General features: G+C 46.1%; 1 protein-coding gene across 1 annotated transcript in view; it reads left to right on the top strand.

Annotated features, from left to right (window-relative positions):
* Positions 1–20546, top strand: part of DDX31 (DEAD-box helicase 31) — a 43104-nt gene that overhangs the window by 21734 nt on the left and 824 nt on the right. Inside the window, exons 16-18 of the mRNA XM_017745409.1 lie at positions 1822–1903; positions 8137–8248; positions 13354–13534. Coding sequence (XP_017600898.1) covers positions 1822–1903; positions 8137–8248; positions 13354–13534 — 375 coding nt within the window. The remainder of the gene's footprint in view (positions 1–1821; positions 1904–8136; positions 8249–13353; positions 13535–20546) is intronic.

Genomic DNA, 20546 nt, shown 5'->3' on the forward strand with positions numbered 1-20546 from the left:
TACCCTTGTGGTAATTTCTTTCTGTACTTTACAAACTGAGTATCAGCAATGCTTCCTTTCAGAAACCACAGCTGTCTTTCTGACCATCTGAGATTCAGGAATCTGAGAACTGTTGGACCCCAAAGATTTCTCTTTTCCTTGGATTGGTTTTAATCCCAAGTGAACTCCTTGGCTTCTTTTCTAGAGATGACCTTTGCCCATTACTGAAAATTTTGGCCCAGACATCAGCTTGTATGATCTGAGTAATTCCCTTGGAAATGGGACCCAGTTTGGATGCAGCTGTAATATTAATGGCCTGGAGCTGCACAGCTGCACCTGTGCTGTCACCTGGTGCATGTGCATCCCCTAAGACAGTGTTAAAGAGGACAAAGAATTTGTAGTCTCCTGTAAATGCACCTTTAAGCAGGACTGCTTACTTGGAAATGAGGCAGGTTTGTAAGCATTTCCGTATCTGGGCCATAGCAGGACCCAGCAGTGCCTTGCAATCAAGACTGGAGAATAAATCATCTGGTTGAGCTTACAGGAGGAATGTGAGTCGACAGAATGAAAATAAATGCCCAGTGTGAAGCCTGGCTAGGACAGCTGACTGAGTCTCCTGTATTTAAAAAAAGTGCTGTGGGGTCCCTAATGGGCTGGGCTTTGGCTTTGCACTTCAGATGAGAGGGAAGGTGAGTTCTCAGAGCAGGGAAGGAAATCAAACTGTGTGGCTGGTGTCAGAGGTGGCATTTGAGGCTATAAATGAATTGGAGGGTGAGTTTGTCCATTGGGAAGTGCCTCTGAGCTTTGACCTGAGCGAGGTAGCAAGGAGTTAGAATCATGTGGGATCCTGTGGGAAAGGAAGAGTGATGGAAGACCAGAGGGAAGGAAGCTGCAGGAGAATTGGTTTGATAGGAAAAGTTCCCCCAGGTTTTGTTGTTGCCCTCTGAGCTTGAGTCACTGTGAGAGGAAGGAGCTGTGTCTTTGCACAGCTTTGGTTTTAGCTCTTCAGTTTTGTGAGTGTGGTCACTAACATGGGTGGAAACAAATGTGTGTAAACATGAAAGCATCATCCTTTGAGTGAGGGTTGAGCACTGTGTCTCATTCCAGAGACTCTGGAAGCTAAATTGGAGGAGACAAGATGTAGCAGAAGTAGCAAACTAAGTGGAGCAGGTGTTTCCAGCCTGTGTGTGCCTCAGTCACTCTCTTTCTCCCAGCTGCACAACCGACCTTCTGCTCCTGCCCACGGCATTAAGTGAAAAAAGAAATGTTGGACAACCCCTGGGTTCAAAGTGGAGGTTGCAGATCTTTTTCTTTACAGTTACAAAGCAAATTTACAAGAAGCATTAATGTTATGAGCTGCTTCAACTCTGTCTTGAGTTTCTTTTGGTGAAAAGCATAACCAGGTGTTTCCCAATTGTCTTGCTGCTTCTCAGTGCAAGGAAAGAAAAGTTACGAAAATAATGGAAGTGCAATCCAATTTATTTCTTTAATCAGTTCCTCTTGGTTGAGAGCCAAGGAGACTTTCAGTGGGTGGAAAGTCTACCCTCAGTTATTTTGATGCTCTCCTAGAATTGGAGTGTGTGCTGGTGATTTAAAACAGTGACAAGATTGTGGGTTCCTGTGTCTCTGTGCCACTGAAAGCACTGGTTTGGATTTTACAGTAGTTCCACTTTCAGGGGTGCTGAGGGAGTGTCTGGGCTAAGGCCTCGTGTATTTCAGGAACGAATTCTTAAGCTGAACTGTGAATCTCAATGGTTCTGCTCTCCATTACCAGTCTGTGCCTCATTCCATGCCATGTTTCAAAGTAGGAGAAATAGTAATTTTTTATCTTCGTTGCTTCAGTGTTTCAGAGCTAAAGATGGAGAAGGTGTTAGCCAGCCTGATGAAAGATGATCGCTTCAAGTTGCACAGACCAAGAAGAAAGGTGAGTTATTCTGGTGCTTTGGAATTGCTCCAGTTTTCACTTGCCAGTTAAACATCACAAGTATTCCTGCCTTAGCGTCTGTCTTTACATTCATGATGTCAGGCACTGTAAATAATTATAGAACTACCTTATATCACAATATTTCAGTCTTTTGTTGTTCCCAGAAAGCAGTTTCTTGCTAACTCTTCAGCAAGTATCTTTGTAACAGATAGGGAAGGTTTCTGGATGCAAAAGCTCTGTGCTTTTTCCCACACAATGTTTCTGTTTTTCTTGTGTTTTCTGCACTAAAATACTGTTGGAGATGACAAATGGTTCTAAACTTCTCTGAAGAAACAAGGAAAATGCATTTGGTGATGTGTTACATAGGGGTTTTTACCATATGTATTTACTTGGAGCCTAAAACAAAGCTCCCTGGGTCGACAAGCACCTTTTTATTGACCTGGGCAAGCTTTGGGTCTGCCTTCAAGTTGCTAATTCACAGAATTCACTCATTTGCAATTGATGTCTCGGGCGTTGCTGCTCTCTGGCAAATTAAATCCTGCAAGAACCTGCATTTTGAATGGAAGTCAAGAATGTGTCAAGCATGATGCAGCACACACTTTTTTCCCCTCTTGTTGCTGTTTTGCCTGCTCGTGCTTTTGTTACCCCGTGTCTGAGGTGCCTCGTTGCCGGCGCTGGCTGGTGGGAGCCGTGGTGTTTCTGGTAAACACGCTTGTGAAAGATGTTCAGTGCTCCTGCACGCCCTGCACCTCACAGAAAGCCACATCTGAGCTCAGCTGAGGTGCAGCTCTATTTAAAGCTCTCTCCCACCACTGTTTTTGGCTGAAATCAGCCTGTAATGCGTGTGTTTTAAATGTCTGGATCATGCCTAGGATATGACCTCTTAATTCAACCAAGTTCAGTTGTGCTTTGTTACTGCAGAAATTATTTTAAATAGTTCTGTGTATAAACACTTTCCTTTTCTCCCAAATGTGCTTTTAGGGTGGGGGGGTAACTTCAGATTTCCTTTGCAAACTTTTTCAACAATACATTTATGCAGAAATTGTACTTTAAATTTGTTACTGGCATGGGACAGAATATTCTGTTCTGGACTGGGTGACGAATGTTACTTCATGGGAAGTGGGCAAAAAAGAGAATGTGTTTTGTTGCAGGAAATTATGATTTAACTTTTGGAAAGTGGCAGGAGGAAATGCCTTTTTAGCAACAAAAACCTAACCAAGCCTGCTTGCTACCAAAACTGATCAAATCGGTGTTTCTACCATGCTTTCAAACTGTCAGATGCTCTACGCATTTAAGCACAGAATTTTTAAAATACTCTTCTTTTGGCTTTCTCCCTTTCTTTCCAAAAAGCTCTAAACCCAGCCCCTCTTTGAAAGGAGCAGTTGCTGGTTTGGCTCCGCAGGGCTGCTGGGCAGGCCCTGGTGTGCCAGGTGCTGCACGGAGGAACTTGCACACAAGGACTTGGTTCCTTCTGCTTTCAAAGGTGGGATTAAATCCCTCTTTTCCCTCTGCATCAAAGCGAGTGGGATTTTGCTGTTGCCTTCAGTGGAGCTGAGATCCATCCACTGTGGCTGTGTTTTAATCTCCTGCAGGAACTTAGAAATACGGAATAACCAGTTTTATGTGACTCAATCTGAAAGAATTGAGATTTAAGAATAGCGTTTCTCTTCATGGGAAAAATTCTTTATCGTTTAATGGGGATGAAATTACTGCAGTTCTGTCAATATGAAACAATCTCCTTCAGGAATTACTTGAAAAATATGTTAAATGCAATCAAGGGCTCATCCTGTATGTTAGCTCCACGTTTTATATTGCCGTGGAGACTTTGAATGGTCAGCTCAGAAGCTGCAGGGGCATTTCCCAAGTTTTCAGGAGGGTTAATCTCTATGAAATTCCCTAAATTTGCCACATGGACAGCACAGTGAGCTGGGAATGCAGCGGGACATTGCATGGGACAGAGGGGGATTGAGGAGGTGTCAGGAGGAGCTGAGACTGATCCCGTTGGGATGTTGCCATTGGAGGGAGGTTCAGCTCTGCTGCTCAGCCCTCCATGCTCTTGAGTCATGTATATATTATAGTCCTCCACACAGGAACCTCATTATGATGCTCTTCAGTCCTCATTGCCTCAACTCAAGTCCATTATAAGTACCACGTTGGAACATGTATTTTTTGGGCTTCTGTGTGCAGCCAGGGAGCAAGCTGAAGTGCCTGTAAAATGTATATTTTATATTTAGGTATATGAAATATATATGTGGCTATGTCTGGGCGTGTGAATGTTCACCTACCTACAAAGAGAATAAATTTGATCTTTCAACTTTTATGGAGGGGGGCATGGGGGACTTGGTGAGTTCTAGAGAAGGTGTGTGGAGGTTAGTAAAAAGTTGTTATTAAAACAAAATCCTTCATTTTGTTTTGAAGTATAATGGAATCAGGAGATGTTACAGCCAGGCTTTTTGGTGGGTTTTCCCCATCTTTCTATTTTTTTCTTTTTTTTCCTGTTTTAAGAATGAACTTTTCTACCTCAGCCTAGTCTTACTGTGTTTCAATTTTTCTTTTTCATTATCATGTTCTCTTAATGAAATCAGAAGTTTTCAGTACTTATCCCAACCTCTCACACCTAAAATCTGCCATCTTTATCCCTGGAAGTTTCCTTCTTCTGACAGAAATCCATGTGTCTTTTACTGGTGGAGTTGGCATTTTTGGGAGTTCCCCTGGTTGAATCCTGACTTTTTTCCCTTGCATTTCTTCTTTTAGCTTATAAATATTGTTATTGTCCACAGTCTTTCTGCCAGTGGTTTGGGATCTGCCAGAACAGGCTTTTAAGGAATCACAAGGTAGAAGAAGTTCTCCTATCCCACTGTTTCTCCATGATGGCAACAGTGCTGCTTGTTTAACAGAGGGAACAAATTTAGATGGGGAGCAGATCAAGCAAACCTCTGGGGTGGGCTTTTATCTTTGGGGTCTTGGAAAAATGTGTGAGGTCTCAAATTAATTGTCCTGCTGATCCAAACCAGGATTAAAGCTTGCTTGTGTGAGTAAGGCACATGGAATGGTTTCCATGCCCTTCCAGTAGCACTGATTTATTTGATCTGTCCAGACACTCAGTCGTGGGCAGGTTTTATTTTCACAGTTTGCCTCTGAATCAGTTTTAAATCTAGGATTTTTTATTTTTTTTAATGGGGTGGGGTTTTTTGTTTTTTTAGATGAACCTCCCTGTAAGACAGGAATCAAACACAGGTTTTTTTCGTGCCCATTAGGGTGCAGTTTTAAAATGAGATCTGTCTCAAGGGTCTGAAGGGGATAAAAGACAAGGTGGAGATGGGAGGAGGGGAGAAGCTGTTTTCCGAGGGCATTATGTTTCCTGCCATTTGCTTCTTTTTTATTTATATCTCTTGCACTGACCTCACACTTTGGAAATTATGCACCTAGTTTTTTATCCCTCATTTTTGTCTTACTTTTTTTTTTATTTTCCCCCAGCACCGGGAAGAAGAGATGCCTCATTTTGAAACCTAAAGGGGGGAATAAGAAAAGTCCTTTGTAATATATTGCCATATTATCACTAAATCCCCTGACAGTTGTGACACAGAAGCAAGTCACCTGTCACTTAAGCTTGAGGTCTCTTTAATTTTCTCCTGGAATTCGCACCAGGCTGTCTTTAATTTGAGGCCTTTATTGGAATTCTGAAACCTTTCTGCCTCCCCGGTGCTCAGATCTATTCTGAGTGCTGTTACAGAATGTATACAATAACCAACACAGGGATTCAGAGGGGGCTGAAGCACTGTTTATTTAACACTCTGGAGGGATTTTCGTGCTTATTCGGTCCTGGCTACCCGGCTTTCAATATCGCTTTGACAACCGTTATGCCCTTCTCATTAATTTTAAACAGTTAAAACACAGGAAAAAGAGAAAAAGTTTTCATTATTAAAGTGCTTTACTTTTTAATAACAGAGGATTCTGTCCGCCAGGGGAAAGGGCAAACCTCACTAATTTCACATTCATATTAAAAAGCGCTGGGAAGGTGACACTTGGTGCTGCCAGGAGGCTTAACAAAAGGAAAGTGCTGGGGGCCGGGAGGAGCAGGCGGGGCAAGAAAGTTTTGTGTTTCACGTCAGTGGAAACTTGGTAGTGACAACAAGGAGTGGCCACTTCGGGGAGGCAGCTCCACTTGGGGCTCATTAAACCTCGGCAGAGGCCCCTGCGCTGGGGACGGTCTCAGCTGATGGACCGGCGCACCTGAAGTCAGAGGCACCTCTGAAAGGAGTGTCCAGAGAAGGGCAGCAAAGCTGGGGAAGGGTCTAGAGAGTAAATCATGTGAGGAGCAGCTGAGGGAACTGGGGTGGCTGAACCTGGAGAAAAGGAGGTTCAAGGAACACAACTCCCTGACTGACAGGAGGGTGCAGCCAGGTGGGGGTCAGGATCTGCTCCCAGGGAACAAGGACAGGAGGAGAGGGCACAGCCTCAAGCTGTGCCAGGGGAGGTTCAGGTTGGACATCAGGAATAATTGGTTCACTGGAAGGGTTGTCAAGTGTTAGAAGGGGATGCCCAGGGAGGTCTGGAGTCCTCATCCCTGGAGGAGTTCAAGTAAAACTGGACGGGGCACTCAGTGCCATGGTTTGGTTGAGAAAATGATGGTCAGTCAAAGGTTGGAGTCGATGATCTTGGAGGTCTTTTCTGACCTAAATGATGCTGTGATTCTGTGAGCTGGGTTGTGAGCCCTTCTTGAGGGGATTGGGAGACAGCAGGGACCAGAAATCTGGGAGACTTCCTGTGTTAAAATAGCCAGGTTGTCTTTGGACGTGCAGGTGGACAGCCTAGGCAGTGAGTGAGCAGGAGCTCCAGCCCCAAGTGTGTTTGCTTTGTTGAGGAATAACCCAGTGGCTGGAAGCTGTGGGATCCTGAGTTCCAGGGAGGGCACAGTGCAGGGCATTTAAACTACATTTGTGGTCTGTCTCTGGGCACATTTACTGTTGGGTACAGAGTGGCACATCTGGGACAGCAGAACATCTTGTGTCAGGTGCTGGCAGCCCCCATGGTCACTGGGGTTTGTGGTGTCAGTGGGATGTGGCTCCTCTGGACTGGCAGCAGTGCAGAGGAAAGAGGGGTTTGCAGCATTAGCATGCAGATCTGCCAGAGAAGAACAACAGGATTGCTGCCTTGGCACAGGCCTCCTCCAGAATCCCAGGAGCTGGGTGTTTGTATTCAGTCAGCCCTGCTCGGATGAGGGGTCTGACCAGTATCAAGTTGCTGCCTTGGATCTGGCACTCTTACACTTGGATGCTGGTTCCTGTCTGAGTAACCCTGGAGAACTGTGGCCCTTTTCTGGGAGAGGTGCACATCCATGGATGCTTGGCTTTGCACTTTGCTGTCAGCTTTCCATCAAAAATTTCACTGGTTTTCTGCTCCACATTTCCTTTCTCTGCCTGGATCCCTTAGAGAGGGACAGAGCCTCTCTTCTCCTCCCAGTAACAGCTTTGCTCCCAGGAATGTTTGTTTTCCATTTACTGAACTGCATCCTGCAGTCTGATCCCAGGAAAGCTGGAACACGTGCAAAATTGCTCTCTTGGCCTGAGGAAGTTTATTCTGTCGTGCCTTTGGTGCAAGGGGCTTGTCCTGCTCTAGAGGAGCCAAGTGATGGCAGGTCCAGTCAAATATGTGTTGACAGTGAGAAAACTTCATGTAGAAATCCATGCTGGAATTCATGAGAAGTTCATTTGGTTGCCTTTGTTCACAGGTGCTGAATTTGGTCTCTTCTCTGGAGCTTGGGGGTGAATGTGGATCTCATAGTCTCCTGCCCTGGGTATTTTGGGGAAGTGCCCAGGGGAACTTGGAATACCACTCTGAACCTGTTAGTGTAGGGTCTGGGGGGGAGTTATTCCAAATAACTCCAATGGAAACAAGCAGCGGGATCCAGCCTGTTGAACCTGGAATCAAAAAAAAAAAAAAAAAAGGGAAGGGGAAAAAAAAGCAAGGGAAAAAGATACGTGATAGATGTTAGAAAACACAAAATTAAAACTGATTTGTTCTCCCCACCACACGGCGCTCACTGGCTGCTCTGACTTTAACATCTTTATCTGGATTTTTTTTTTTTTCCTCTAGTAATATTGAGAGGATTACCTTTGTTGGCCCCTGGGTAGTTGCTGTGTGATTTTACTGTTATTAAATCTATTGTAAACTGCTTCATTATTCCTGACTCAAATTCTCTCTTTCCTCTAATCCTCCCACCTCCCTGGTAGAAATCCTGTGGCGAGAACCCTCAGGAAGTCCAGGAGAGGGCCACAGTCCTGCAGACAAAATTTGAAAATCACGTCCACTCCAGCGAGGGGACTGTCCGGTGGGCAAAGAAAGGTCAGTGTGTTTCCTTCCACTTATCCCACAGGGGCTCAGATGAGCTGCCAAGGTTTTCTTCTGGGGGCAGAGCATCAGGGAAAAGGCCTGGAAGAAACATTTTGGGGCCGTTGGGCTCTGCAGGGGGTTGAGGTGGGCCCAGAAGGCTTTGTGGTGATATTAAATGTTAATTTCTGGTGTTCCCATATTACGTGCAAATGAGATTTAGTCTTGGCTTTCAATGGGATTCACATCCAAGGGCTCTGACCCAATCACAGGAGCGAAGGGGTTGTGTGTGTTACGCTGGGAAGGGCATGGGTGACTTCCTCCACCACATCCTGGTGCAATTCCCATCAGATGCCTTCAGTTCACAGCAGGGGGGTGAATTTGAAGCCTGAAAGACAGGATGCAACTCTGACCAGGAAAGGATATTGGACTGGAGCTGGTTGTGTGGGATGGGAGATAAATGAGAGAGGGGGCAACAAATCAAAAAGGCAGGAAGAATAAAAACTGGGATGGACTTGATAATTGTAACTGTGTGCAGATCTGGGATTTGATCTGCCATCTTCTCCAAGATGAGCAGTGTAAGAGACTTCCTTTCTTCCTCTCCGTTTGGAAAATCCAGAGGAATTGGGAGAAAGATTTAAAATTTGCTGGGGATGTGGTAGGAAAAGAAACACTAAACTGTCTCCTGAGAGGAGCCAAAATGGTGGTGCAGGGTAGGCAGTGTGGGAAGTCAGGCCCCAGAGCTCCTGGCAATTACTTGGAATTTGACTGAGTTCCTGAGACAGGTCCGCACAATGCAACTCTTCATGCACGAGACTAAGCCATTCTTGCTCACAGTATTTAGGACTGGAGCCTTTCTCCTTTTTTGTGTCTCCCCACATCTCCCTTCCTGATTGTTTTCTTTTTTACCTCGTTGCTCTGAGCCAAGTCCTGCTCTCTAAACTTGTGTAGAAGTTATTTCAGCTCTGCAGCATTTCCAGTTGAGAGGGGTGCTGGTGAGATGAATTTTAATGGTCTGCATCATTTCTGTTCACCATTCTGTGTACCTGCTGTGTGCACCTGCATACAGGTGTGGGACAGGTGTGCCACATGTGCTCAACTTCTGAAATCACCTTCTAAGGGGTCCAAAACCAAATGGGGAAATTGCCCTTTGAGCTATACGATGTCTGGAGAAACTGGAGAAGGGAAGGCTGTTCTCAAGATAAAAGTTAAGTTCAGCATGAAAATTATTTGGAATCTTGAGAAGTGATTGTTCAGGAGGTCAAAGGTGCTGTTTTTTCTGAGTGTTGTACTCGCTTTTTAGCTGATGACACAGCAGAGCAACCAGAGCACCTCCTGTGACTGCCTGCTTACCCCAAATGATTCTGCATGCTTTTCGTGATGTATGGCTGTATTGAGGGGCAAGGTATTTAAAATTCTGCTGTTTCACTCTTTGCTCTCCCCCCCTGCTACTGCACGTCCCTAGGCTGAAATCTCACCCCACCTCCAGCAGTTGCAGTGCTGATTTCAGTTCTTTGGGGCTTTCAAACAGCTTCCTCATGCAGTGAAAGTGTTGGACTTGCTACACAAGCAGCTTGCACCCATTTTCGGGTGTATGGTGTAATTACTCTTATAGCTGCTCTTTTAAATCCATTTACAATCTTAATACATGCGACTTAACCATGATCATAATCCTTCATTCTGCATGGATGAGCTTCTTGTTGTTCCCTTGGGATTTCTTGTACCCCATGCAAACTTCTAACCTGAAATGCCTGTGACAGGGACAACCAGTGAGTGACTCTGGTCACACCTAAAAAACCTCTGTGGTTCCTCTCCACTCAGTGTCACTGTGCACACACCCAGCCACACACACTTGTTGCTGACCTCAGCATGAATAACTTCTTTAGCCACAGAAAATACATCAGGAAATGCTGAAATGTTGTGCATCCCATTTATCTTGTACAGGAGCACTCCACCTCTTTTTCCAACTCTGCTATCTACGTATGCAAATTTTCCATTGCTGAGTGGCTTCCATAAGCCCCTCTTCCTCCCCTCTGAGCCAGGCATCATGAATAATTAACATGGCAGCTGGCTTTTGCTTTCATGGCAGACAATCAATTGGAAACTGTGCCAGAGATGCATTTGTTTCTCTCTCTTTTTCTGTTTTTCCCCATTTTCTGACCTAGTCAATGTTAATAAGCAGTGTTTGCACTGCAGCCTGCTTTCAAAAGGCGAGTGGCTCCCTGCCCGCTCTCCCCTTCTGGCTCTGGGTCCCATGTTTTTCAGACTCAAATCAAATGGTTCAGGGAAGGTGCTGCCCTTCAAACTTGATTGACTGATCAGCAGTGAGATGGGTGGGAGGAGGGGTCTGGCTGGGCCCTGCTACCTGAAGGATGAACCTCATCAAGAGTGGAGCCCCTTTTGGGAAGTGGAGGATGCTCATCCCAAGGCTTGCATGGGTGCTTCATTTCGGAGCTGTGGGGCCAGAAAGAGCTCAGGAGACTGATCCTTTTTGCCCTTAGGGTTACAGAAAGGATAAGGAAGCAAACCCTGCTTTTCTCCTCCTGGTTACCCAGTTTTACAGCAGTTGAGCATTTTGCCGCCTCCTTTCTGTCCTCAGTGCCCGTGTGTGGAGAGGGACAGCAGAGTCACAGGAGCCCAGTGCTGTGGCACAGTGCTGGTGTCCATGGTGGTTTTGGTGCATCCCTCCCTCCTGCTCCCACCTGCTCTGGCAAAGTGCCTCCCAGTTTATCCAGCCCTGCTGAGGCTGTGCCCTGGGGCCAGTGCTGGGAGCTGGCTGCCAGCTGAGAGCCTGGTGAACAGGTTATGTCACCTGTCTCCCTTTCATATCTCATTACCCTCTCATCCCCTGTTTGAAATAGCAACAAACCAACCCTTCTCACCCCCATTTATGTATAGCACACCGGGTTTTTTCTTTTCTCCTTTGATTTTCCACACTTATATTTCCTGTAGAAAAATGGGGATGCACAAGTGCAAAGGACCAGTCTAAATCCTCTGTCTTACATGAGCACAAGTCCAAATCCCACTCCAAGCCGGTACATGTTGCCTTAGACTTGTGTTGGTGTGGCAAAAACTCTGAACAGCTCGGGCAGTTTGTTCTGTGGCATCAAGATGAGGAGCCCTTTACTTGAATTATGGCCTGACCAGCTCTGTTACCAGTCTTGTTTTCCTAAAGCTCTGTCTCTTTGATGACAAAATCATAAAAGAATTTCAACTTTAAAAAAAACCCCAAAAAACAATAAAGCTTTCAGTATCTAGCCACTCTAATTGCACATAAAAATCATAAAACATGTCTCTGGCAACACTGAGAGGTCTAAAGAGCTGATAGTAAAGTTTTTAAAAATAATCTCATCCACAAAGGTCTTAATTTCAGTCTTGGGGGTGCTCTAATGAAGCTCTGAGCTGCTTGGAGGTGAGGCAGTTTCCTGCGCTGGGATTTTGACCTGCAGGTCCAGCCAGGCTCTCAGTTCAGCTCTGGGTGAGTGCCTTGCAGCTCTCCCTGGTTCTGTGTGCTCTGACTCAAAGCTGTAGCTGATACAGATGTCTGTCAGGACTTTGGGAAAAGGGGAGCCTTTGACACTTTGATTCTCTAACTCTGATCTGGGGAGTTGGTACCAGCAGCTTTTCCTCTCTGCATGGCTGTGGGAGGTGAGCTCAGCCTTCATAATAAGGGGATCTTTAGTATCAGCCATTTCAAATGTTGTGAGACAGGCAGCTATATTAGCTCCAATGGGACTGAATTCAAAGCGGGAGCAAGTTCTTATTGTTCCCTTTGAAGAGTTACATCTTCTCATAGGTGAATTTGACCAATAACTTTATGGAAAAAAAAAGCAGCAGAACAGGGTTTTTGAGAGCATTTGAGCAGGTTTATAAGCCCTCAGAAGGATGGCCTTCAGACGAGACACCGAGACAGCATTTGGAATTTAGCATTCTCTTTTTTGGGAAAACACAGGTCTCTCGGTGCTCAGAAGCCTCTGAAAGAGCAGCATTGTGAAATTGGGAAGAAGGTGCAAAAAACTCAATCTCTTCTTCTCATCGATTGGGAAAAGGAGTTCGCTTTGCTCAGTAAACAGAGCTTTGATGGATTCCCTGGGTCCTTCCAGGAGCTGATCTGCTAAAATGACATTTTTATTACTGTTCATAAACTCCAATCTCCGGCTGCTGCCAAGAGATTAGACATAAGCTGTGGGCAAACTTGCTGGTCTGGTGGCTCAACAGGCAAGGGCAGGAGAGGTGAGAGTTTAGAGCATGCTGCTGTCAGGAAGGAGAGGGAGAGGAAGATGCAGGTGGTGGTTTGGAGTGAGGGCTGGGGGGACACAGGAGGTTTAGCAAGCAGAGGAGCAGCAGGGGATTGAAGGGAGGCATTTTCTGAGCTGCTGAGTTTCCTTGCTGGAAGTCCCTCTATTCCCAGAGCAGGGGACAGCCCGGGTGTAGTTAATGTTCCGGGGACGGGGAGGAGCAGAGGTAGTGCTCATATTAGTGGATGATTGTCTTTAGAGCAATGAGCCCTGAGGGAAGGGCATTACAGGAATATAAAGATGGGAAGGGAAATTTGCACACAGTTCTATTATTTTTCCCTTTTGAGAAGGTGAGCTCTGCTCTCAGTGTGCTGATGAGTCAGGAAATCCATCCGGCTCTCAGATATTTATAAGGGACTAGCTGGTAACTGGTGAAAAATGCATGGACTACTGGGACTCTGATATCAGAGGAGTCTTCCTATGCCATCTCCATGCTTCTCTTTCTTTGTCCCTGCATCTCTGTTCCCACTCTCCTCTTATCTGCTGCCACTCAATGACTCCTGAGAGATGTGCTACAAACATCACCTTTTGTGGCCAAAGGGGTAGCCTTGCAGGAGGCAGCCCCAGTGCAATTCAATGGAGCTTTGTTTCAGTTCCTAACACCTCCCCAGCACCTACCTTCCCCTTTTGGGATTGTACTAGTACTATGCAACCTTCACAGATTTTTAACATGCCAACCTCTTCTGCCAGCTGCTGACCAGAAGGTGTCCCAAAGGACCAGACCGATGTCCTTTCAGCTGGAACAGCTGAATCTTTAAGTGTGTATATGTATAAAAATGCAGCAGCAAAGGGAATTCACTGGGGTTTTTTTCTTCCCCTCAGCACTGCAGTCTTTCCTTTGTGCCTATACCGCCTATCCCAGGAACCTCAAGCACATCTTCCACATCAAATCTCTTCACCTGGGTCACGTGGCCAAGAGCTTTGGGCTGAGAGATGCCCCACAGAACCTGACTGCTCTTCCAACTGCAGGCTCAAAGAAGAAAACCAAACCAGGACCAAAAAGGTATGTCAGGCTGATGTTCCTGAGCAAAGGAGCACCGGGTGACACGCTGGGCTGTGCTTTGCTCCTCAAGGTGGTTGTGCTTGCTCCAGGAATCGAGTGTAAATCAAAAGGCAGATCTGTTGGTAGAAATGATCCTTCTGCAAACCTGTAGGTGTGAGTAGTTCTGGCAAAAGCATTTCTGAAAAATCCTGTGGGATCTTTGCCAGGAAGAGTCTGCAGCAAACCCAGAGTTGCAGCTCTGTTCCCTCTGGTGTGTGCACGGGGCTGTTCTGGGTACTCCTGTTCTGTGTAAGGAATTGGAGACTCCCCGATGCTACTGGAGGAGCCCTGAGCCCTCTTCTGTGCTTGCAAGGGAGCTGAAGGTGCTCAGTGCATCTGATCCTGGCTCCTCTGAGTTGGTTCCACAGGACAGATAATCCTCTCTTTTGGGATCACAGTGCTAAGGACAAGCTGTCTTCCCTGGTGCAATGGCAGGATCCTAAACCTCTGGCTTGCAGTAAAATCACTGTAATAATTCAAAGGAGGAAAATCTTTTTTCATTATCAGCAACAATTGTGACTCTTTCCATGCAATTGTTGCTACAAACTCCGTTAGCAAACCTTAGCCATTCAATTAAAGCACTAATCCACATAATTGTTCCAGGGCTGGGCACTTCTCTTGCACATGTACCTATCCTGTGAAAAGAAAAAATGCAAGGGGAAGGGATTTTAAAATAAAAAGTTGGAGCCTGCATTGTCCTGCTTTCAGAAGCCACCAGGGACAGGCCACTGCTCTGCCTCCTGCTCCAGCTGACCCTCCTCAGCAGATGGGCAACAGGATGGGAATGCCCCTGTGAGCAGGGGATTTAACGGAGCTTTATTTCGGGAAGAATAGCCTGATTAGCTGATAAAGAGCATGTAAGATGGTATGGGGTGGGCTTTGATGTCTTGCTGGCCCAGCAGGGTGTCAAGCTATGACTGACAGTAGCGTGTCACAGGATTACTTGGCCTGTAACAATGCCTCTCTCTGTTCCTGTGATGTTGCTACTCTGTTAGAGCTACTTTTTCCCTTGTTACAAACCTCTTTTAGACGGGGGTTCCTCCTCCCCAAGTCTTCATCCCATTATAGCACAGACAAGCTCAGGATACAGTAGGTATTTACACGCAGGACTTGTCGGGTTGGGGAATGTGGAGGTGTTGGAACAAATGGTCTGAGAGTGATTTGAGAGCTCATTTGCACGTGGATCATAGAATTGCAGCTCAGGGAAAGTGGGCAGACTTTGCACAGCTCAGTCACGGCTCAGGCTCCAGATTTCAAATCCGGGAGCATCTGGAAAGTTAAGACTCTGCAAAAAATAGCCAAAGTTGTGCTGTGCAACAATTGTTCCTGCCCGTGAAACTTGCTTCTAATCAGCTTTCTGTGTGTGTGCTTAAAAAAAATAAATAAATAAAGAGAGAGGATATATTAGTATTTATAGGATAGTTTAGAGAAAGTGAATATAGATTCAAATTCAGTCTGCACTTGCATAAATCCAAGGTAGTTCTATTAACTTAGAGAATTGCTTTTGATTTCACACTGACAAAGCAGAAAGCAAAACTCAGCCTGCCATTTAGAAGACAAATAGTTTCTAATTGTAAAATGCAAGGCTTGAAATTATAACAGCACAGCCACAGAGCAATCATTTTAATTATATTTCTCACATGATGCTGTGAGTGTTGGTTGTCGTATTACACATTGTCTCCCAACATCCGATACTGGTTTTTAATCAGGCTGCTCACTAAAGCCTCATCTCTCAGCACCTGCCTAGAGAATAAAGAGCAGGCGCTCCAGGTTGAAAGTGGGGTAAAGGCAATCATTAAATGTTTCCTTAAGAGGACAAAGAAAACTTTTCATTTCTTTTGAAGTCTCCTTTTGTGCTTCGCGCCTCCTCGGAGAGCCTGCTTGGGGAAGGTGAGACAGTGAGAGGGAGCAGCCAGCTGTGTGATGTTTCAGTGCTGAAACGTGGGAGCAGCCCTCTCCTCAATGCCCATGTAAGCTTCCATGTATTTTTCAGAGGTCTTTGTGCAAACCAGCTGTCCCCTTAGCTGTAGTGGATCTTGCAAAACCCAATCTGAAGATGGAACAATAATTGCACGCGATGTTTTTTGAAAGTTGCAATGCTGTGTTTAGGTGAGAGATGAGCACAAGAACCAGATACTGCATATTGAATTACAGTACAGCAGCTTAGTGAGTGTCTGGGCTCATGCTTTGACTGCAGGGTAGAGGCAAGGAAGCTGATCCCACTTCCATTGAGGGATTAGCTGTCCTTGGTTCACTGTGGAGTCGCAGCACGCCGAGGAAGTGGCTGACAGGCCAGATAGACTTGTCTTTTGACTCCTTCACAATGCAGATGCCAAAGACCCACTGCCATTCCACCATGCATCCCTGTGCTGCTCAGTCCTTTGCATTCTGGATCAGTGGGCTTTCATGGGAATCTGTGGCAACTGAGGGACTGCTTTCCTTTTGAACTCAGGAAAGCCAGTGTGTGCCCCCAGAGGGTTTCACTGCAGGGAGGAGTTGCAACTTAATTTGGCTTTTTTGTGAGTTCAAGCCATTACAAAGAAAGAGATGAATCTTTAGTTCAGCTGATTCCGTGGAACAACTTGCTACAGGAATCTCAGATGCAAGAAATGCTCAGAAAGATTGAATTTACTTGTGAGTATCAAGAATTGCTACAGCATATGCAAAAAGCGATACAAAAACAAAGGTGAAAACCCCCTCGTGCTTCAGAGTTTAAGTCCAACCCTTAACTAAAACGGGATCAGGAAGAGGTGTCCAGGGTGCTTCTGTTGGAGAGCACTGCTGTACATCATTATCACAGTGCCATTGCTCTGATGTGAGGATGGGCATGGCTTGAAGGCTCTGGCTGCAAGATCATTGTGTTAATTCATTCTTCAGCATGGTCAGATAGAATCAGACAACTCCTGGGAAATGGACCTTGTAGCCCTGTGTCTTCCACATGGTCAGGGCAGCAGTTTCCTATGGGTGAAAACTTGTAGCCTTTTACCTTCTCTCCCACCTCACATCCTCAGTTCCACTTTTGAACATCTTGGCATGGACAATTTTGAAAAGACTAATACAGGGCTTGTGACTCAGGGCTGCAGCTGGGTCTCCCTGCACAGAAATTGTCTCATCATTAGAAGCACTTTGCCTGCCAGTTTTTACATGCACATTTAGAGCTTTCCTGGTATCACTGAATCAGTCAAAATGCAAGTTTGGAATTCTGCCCACTGGGAATTTCACTTGGTTTGGGCAGTCTGCTCTAGAAAGCCAAACTGGAGCTCAGGTAAGAGCATGTATCCATGGGCAAATGGAGCCACAAATTAAGAGTAAGAGACATGGCTGCTGTGAAAGGAAACATCACCATCACTCTTCCTTAAGGCAGTCTAGGGACACAGGTGAGACCTGGTTACCACATCATGATGCTGTAAAAAAAGTCCTCTTATGAAATTAAAGTTTTATAGTTATAAAATCCTCTGATTGTTTCCTGCATACAGCAGTGCCCTTTGTTACTGTCCTGTTCCACTGTGGCTGCAGCACAGAGCCTTTGCTCCATCTCTGAGCAAGTTAACAGCTCTGCACAAAGAGCTGGAAAACCAAAAATTGTCATCTCTCTAACTGAAGTATATTCTGTCCTCTAGGCTGGGAAAGGGCCTGACAGAAGCAAGACCTGGGAGGTTCCCAACCTCCCAGTGCTGCTTTTGTCCTTTTTCCATACGGTGAAGACCAAGGCATGAAAGTTCATGGCAGTGAAAGTGGGACTGGGGTTTCTGTGTAGCTGAAATGCATTTGACTTCAGTAGGGCAAGGTGGGCTTTGCAGTTCAGCACGTCCCAGTGTGGAGACCACCCTGCCCTGAGTGTTCTGGAACAGGTTTGGTGCTCATTCTGGCTGGGTAATAATTTTCCTCAATCTTCTCAAGCGTCTGCATCAGCTGGGAACAGAGGACCTGGGCCATCTGTTGACCTGTCGAGAGCAGGGTAGGATTGCTGATGGATTTCTTGCCCCCACTCTGCAAAAACAACAGCAGCAAAACCAACCCAAACAGGGTTGCATTGGCTGCAGATGGTTCATCCAACGCTGTGAGTAGGAAAAGCAGGTGTTGCAGCAGCCTTGGCCCAGAGGTAACCCAGCTCTGCTGCTGGCACAGTGTCAAGGAGCTGTTGGAGATGCTGTCAGGCAGATTGATGGTGCAATCCACATTGAAATGTTTTCTGATAAATGGAACAGCCTCCTCGGGTCTCCTCCAAAGACACACCATGAGTTCTGGGACTGTGCGTCAGAACTTCATCCTCCTTCTTGCTCAGCTGGAGCAGTTTGGGAGCCTTTGGTTGCTGTGGGTGCTCTGAGGTGGTTAAAGGTCCCTACACCTGGGCACTGCATTGCAGCAGCACCTCACACAGCAAGACAAAGGAACAGGCAGTGATGCCAACCAGGTTGAGAGACACCTCTGAGAACAAGCTCGCTCACCACTGAGGTGAAAAGATGAGCAGAGGCAGCTTCTGAGCCAGCAAACAATACCCAAGGAACCCTTGAGCAAAGCAGACTTGAGAGTCAAAGGGCCACAAGACCCAGGAGAAGGAGACCAGTTCCAAACCTTTCAGATTTCCTCAGAGATGGGTTGGGCAGCACCAGCATCCCTAAGATCACTGTGGCTCCTGAGTGGGGAAGGGGAGCAGCATGCTGGGAATAGCTCTGTAAGTGGGTGTAGAAGGGAACTGAAGCAGAGGAAAGAAGGATTTTACTCTTTCCTTCACTGGACACTTTTTCTTCCAGATGTTCCTCTCCTGCCTTTTCCTCACTCAGTGATGTAATTAGCAAGATTCCCAAGTTTCTCATGTTTAAACAGTGAATAAAATAATTCCAGTTTTTTGGAGTAGATTTTTTTTTTTTTTGCCTTCAAAACTTTGGCCTGGTCTTTTCCAACCTTTCAGGAGATAACAAAGTCATCTGGGGACAGACAGTTTCTCTGTTTCCTTACTGTCTCTCTGCTGAGGGTCTTGGTACCAGCTTTTGGGAGGTTGCAGCCTAATTACAGATGTGCACAGGCAGCTCTAAACCTGAGTCTTTTGTTCCTTCCTCTGTCTCAGTATACCGTGATACCTAGACATGAGATCACAGCAAGAGATGCTGATAATCCATGTGTTTTTCCAGTGATGGGAACATGGGTTCTGTCTGTGTTGCAAATGCAATCTTACATTTACAGCCTTTCTGTGAAGCTTTTTGCCACAGTATCACCACACAGCTCCCTTAAATTAACATCCCACCAGCCCGCAGCAACAGGGAAAACACAGGGAGCTGGGAGAATGGACATGGAGGCCAAAGAGATGAAATACCTTGCCCAAGGATGCTCAGGGGATGAGTGTTAAGGCCTTGCTGGTTCTCCTGGGCTTTGTCTTATAATGTTGGTGAGGAAAGGTGCCCTGTGGTTATCTTGCTGCTCTGGCAGAGCCCCAGAGACTGTCACCAGTTGAGCACAGAGGGGAATTGACAGCTTTACAGCAGAAATCAGGGCTCCTGAGCTGGTGCACTCTCCTGGTGTGCTGTCACTGCAGGCTGGTGCTGGTGCTGTTGCCTGTAGCTCTTCCATCTCGTGGTTAAACGGGGCCTTGACAGCTGTTTTTCTTCTGTCTGTGATGAGCACAGGTTCCACAGCACAACTCCATTGATTTTTGTGGCCCCGGGTTAGAGGGAGAAAGCTCCCTTTTCCCTGCATCCCTGCTTTTCAGTGTACAGCTGATCAGCTCAGCAGTAAGTATTGATTTACTAATTGGGCAGCGATTTCACCTGATTGATAATAAAGTGTTGGACAACCTCCCTGCTGAGCTGCAGCTACTGGTGGATTCCTTGTCCTTTTGCAGCAGATAGTTCCCTGTTGTTAAGTAAACTGGTCTGTTGCCTGGAAACCCAGGAATTACTGTAGTAAATGCTTGGAGACAACAATCAAAGTGCCACATAGGAACTTTACCCACTGGTGGAGGGGGCTGAGCAGAGGCTACACCTGCACAAGCTGTGGGAAGGGAGCAAGCAAATACCCCAGGCAGCCAAGAGTTCACTTCCCTTGTCTTCCCTGTGTGTTTGGCCTGTTGAATGCGTTAATCCATTGCTGCAGCCAAAAATTCTTCCTTCTCCTCAATCCCCAGCATGGGTTTGGACGCCTGAAGGGACTTTTGAGGCAGTGCTGTTGTAAGGTGTCACCTTTAGGACTGCTGAGTCCCTGTGTTATCACCAAAGCACGCTGGCGTGGCTGTGGGGCTGCTGTTCAGTTCCCTCATGTGCAGAGGGACAGACAGATTTCTGTTCTGTTTTTCTGGAAATACTTGAGATTTGTTACAAGTCCTTACTAGAACTTGCTCAGAGAGGGGCACCCTGGAGGTGTTCAAGGCCAGGCTGGAAGGGCTCAGGTTGGACCTGGTCTAGTGAAAGGAACAAGATGATCTTTAGAGTCCCTTCCAATCCAAACCAGTCTGTGACTCTGTGATGATAAAGAGGAGGGTGGGACATGCCAACACCAGTAGCTGTGGACACCCCGTCGTGCCCAGGACCATGGGAATGAGGTATGGAATGACTGGTCCTACACCCAAGAGATTGCATTTTAAATAACTGAGGGTGAGCTTTGCCCAAGGTTATAGAGCAGGACGGTGGCAGAACTTGTGGTGGAAAAATGCTGAGTGAGTTTTTATATTTATAGCTGGCAGTTTAGGGCTGCAGGGACATCCATGTTGGAGTTTGGTGGCCAGGCAAAATGCAGCTACCCTCGCAAAAGCCAGTCTCTGGAGAGGGAGGCTGTGAGGTGCATGTGATGGCTGCAGGACACGGCAAGAAAAGATCTGTTGGGTTTAGACTCATGACATTCTAATATTTTCCCTGGTTTGCTTGGGAGGGGGTTGTGTTTTCAAGCTCTGAATTTAAGCTCTGTTTATAAAATGCTTCTATTTTTCAATGTCATCAGGCTGTTAGGTTGTTTTTTATTATTATTATTATTATTATTATTA

Source organism: Corvus brachyrhynchos, unplaced genomic scaffold (assembly GCF_000691975.1).
Source record: "Corvus brachyrhynchos isolate BGI_N302 unplaced genomic scaffold, ASM69197v1 scaffold59, whole genome shotgun sequence".
NCBI classification, from domain to species: domain Eukaryota; kingdom Metazoa; phylum Chordata; class Aves; order Passeriformes; family Corvidae; genus Corvus; species Corvus brachyrhynchos.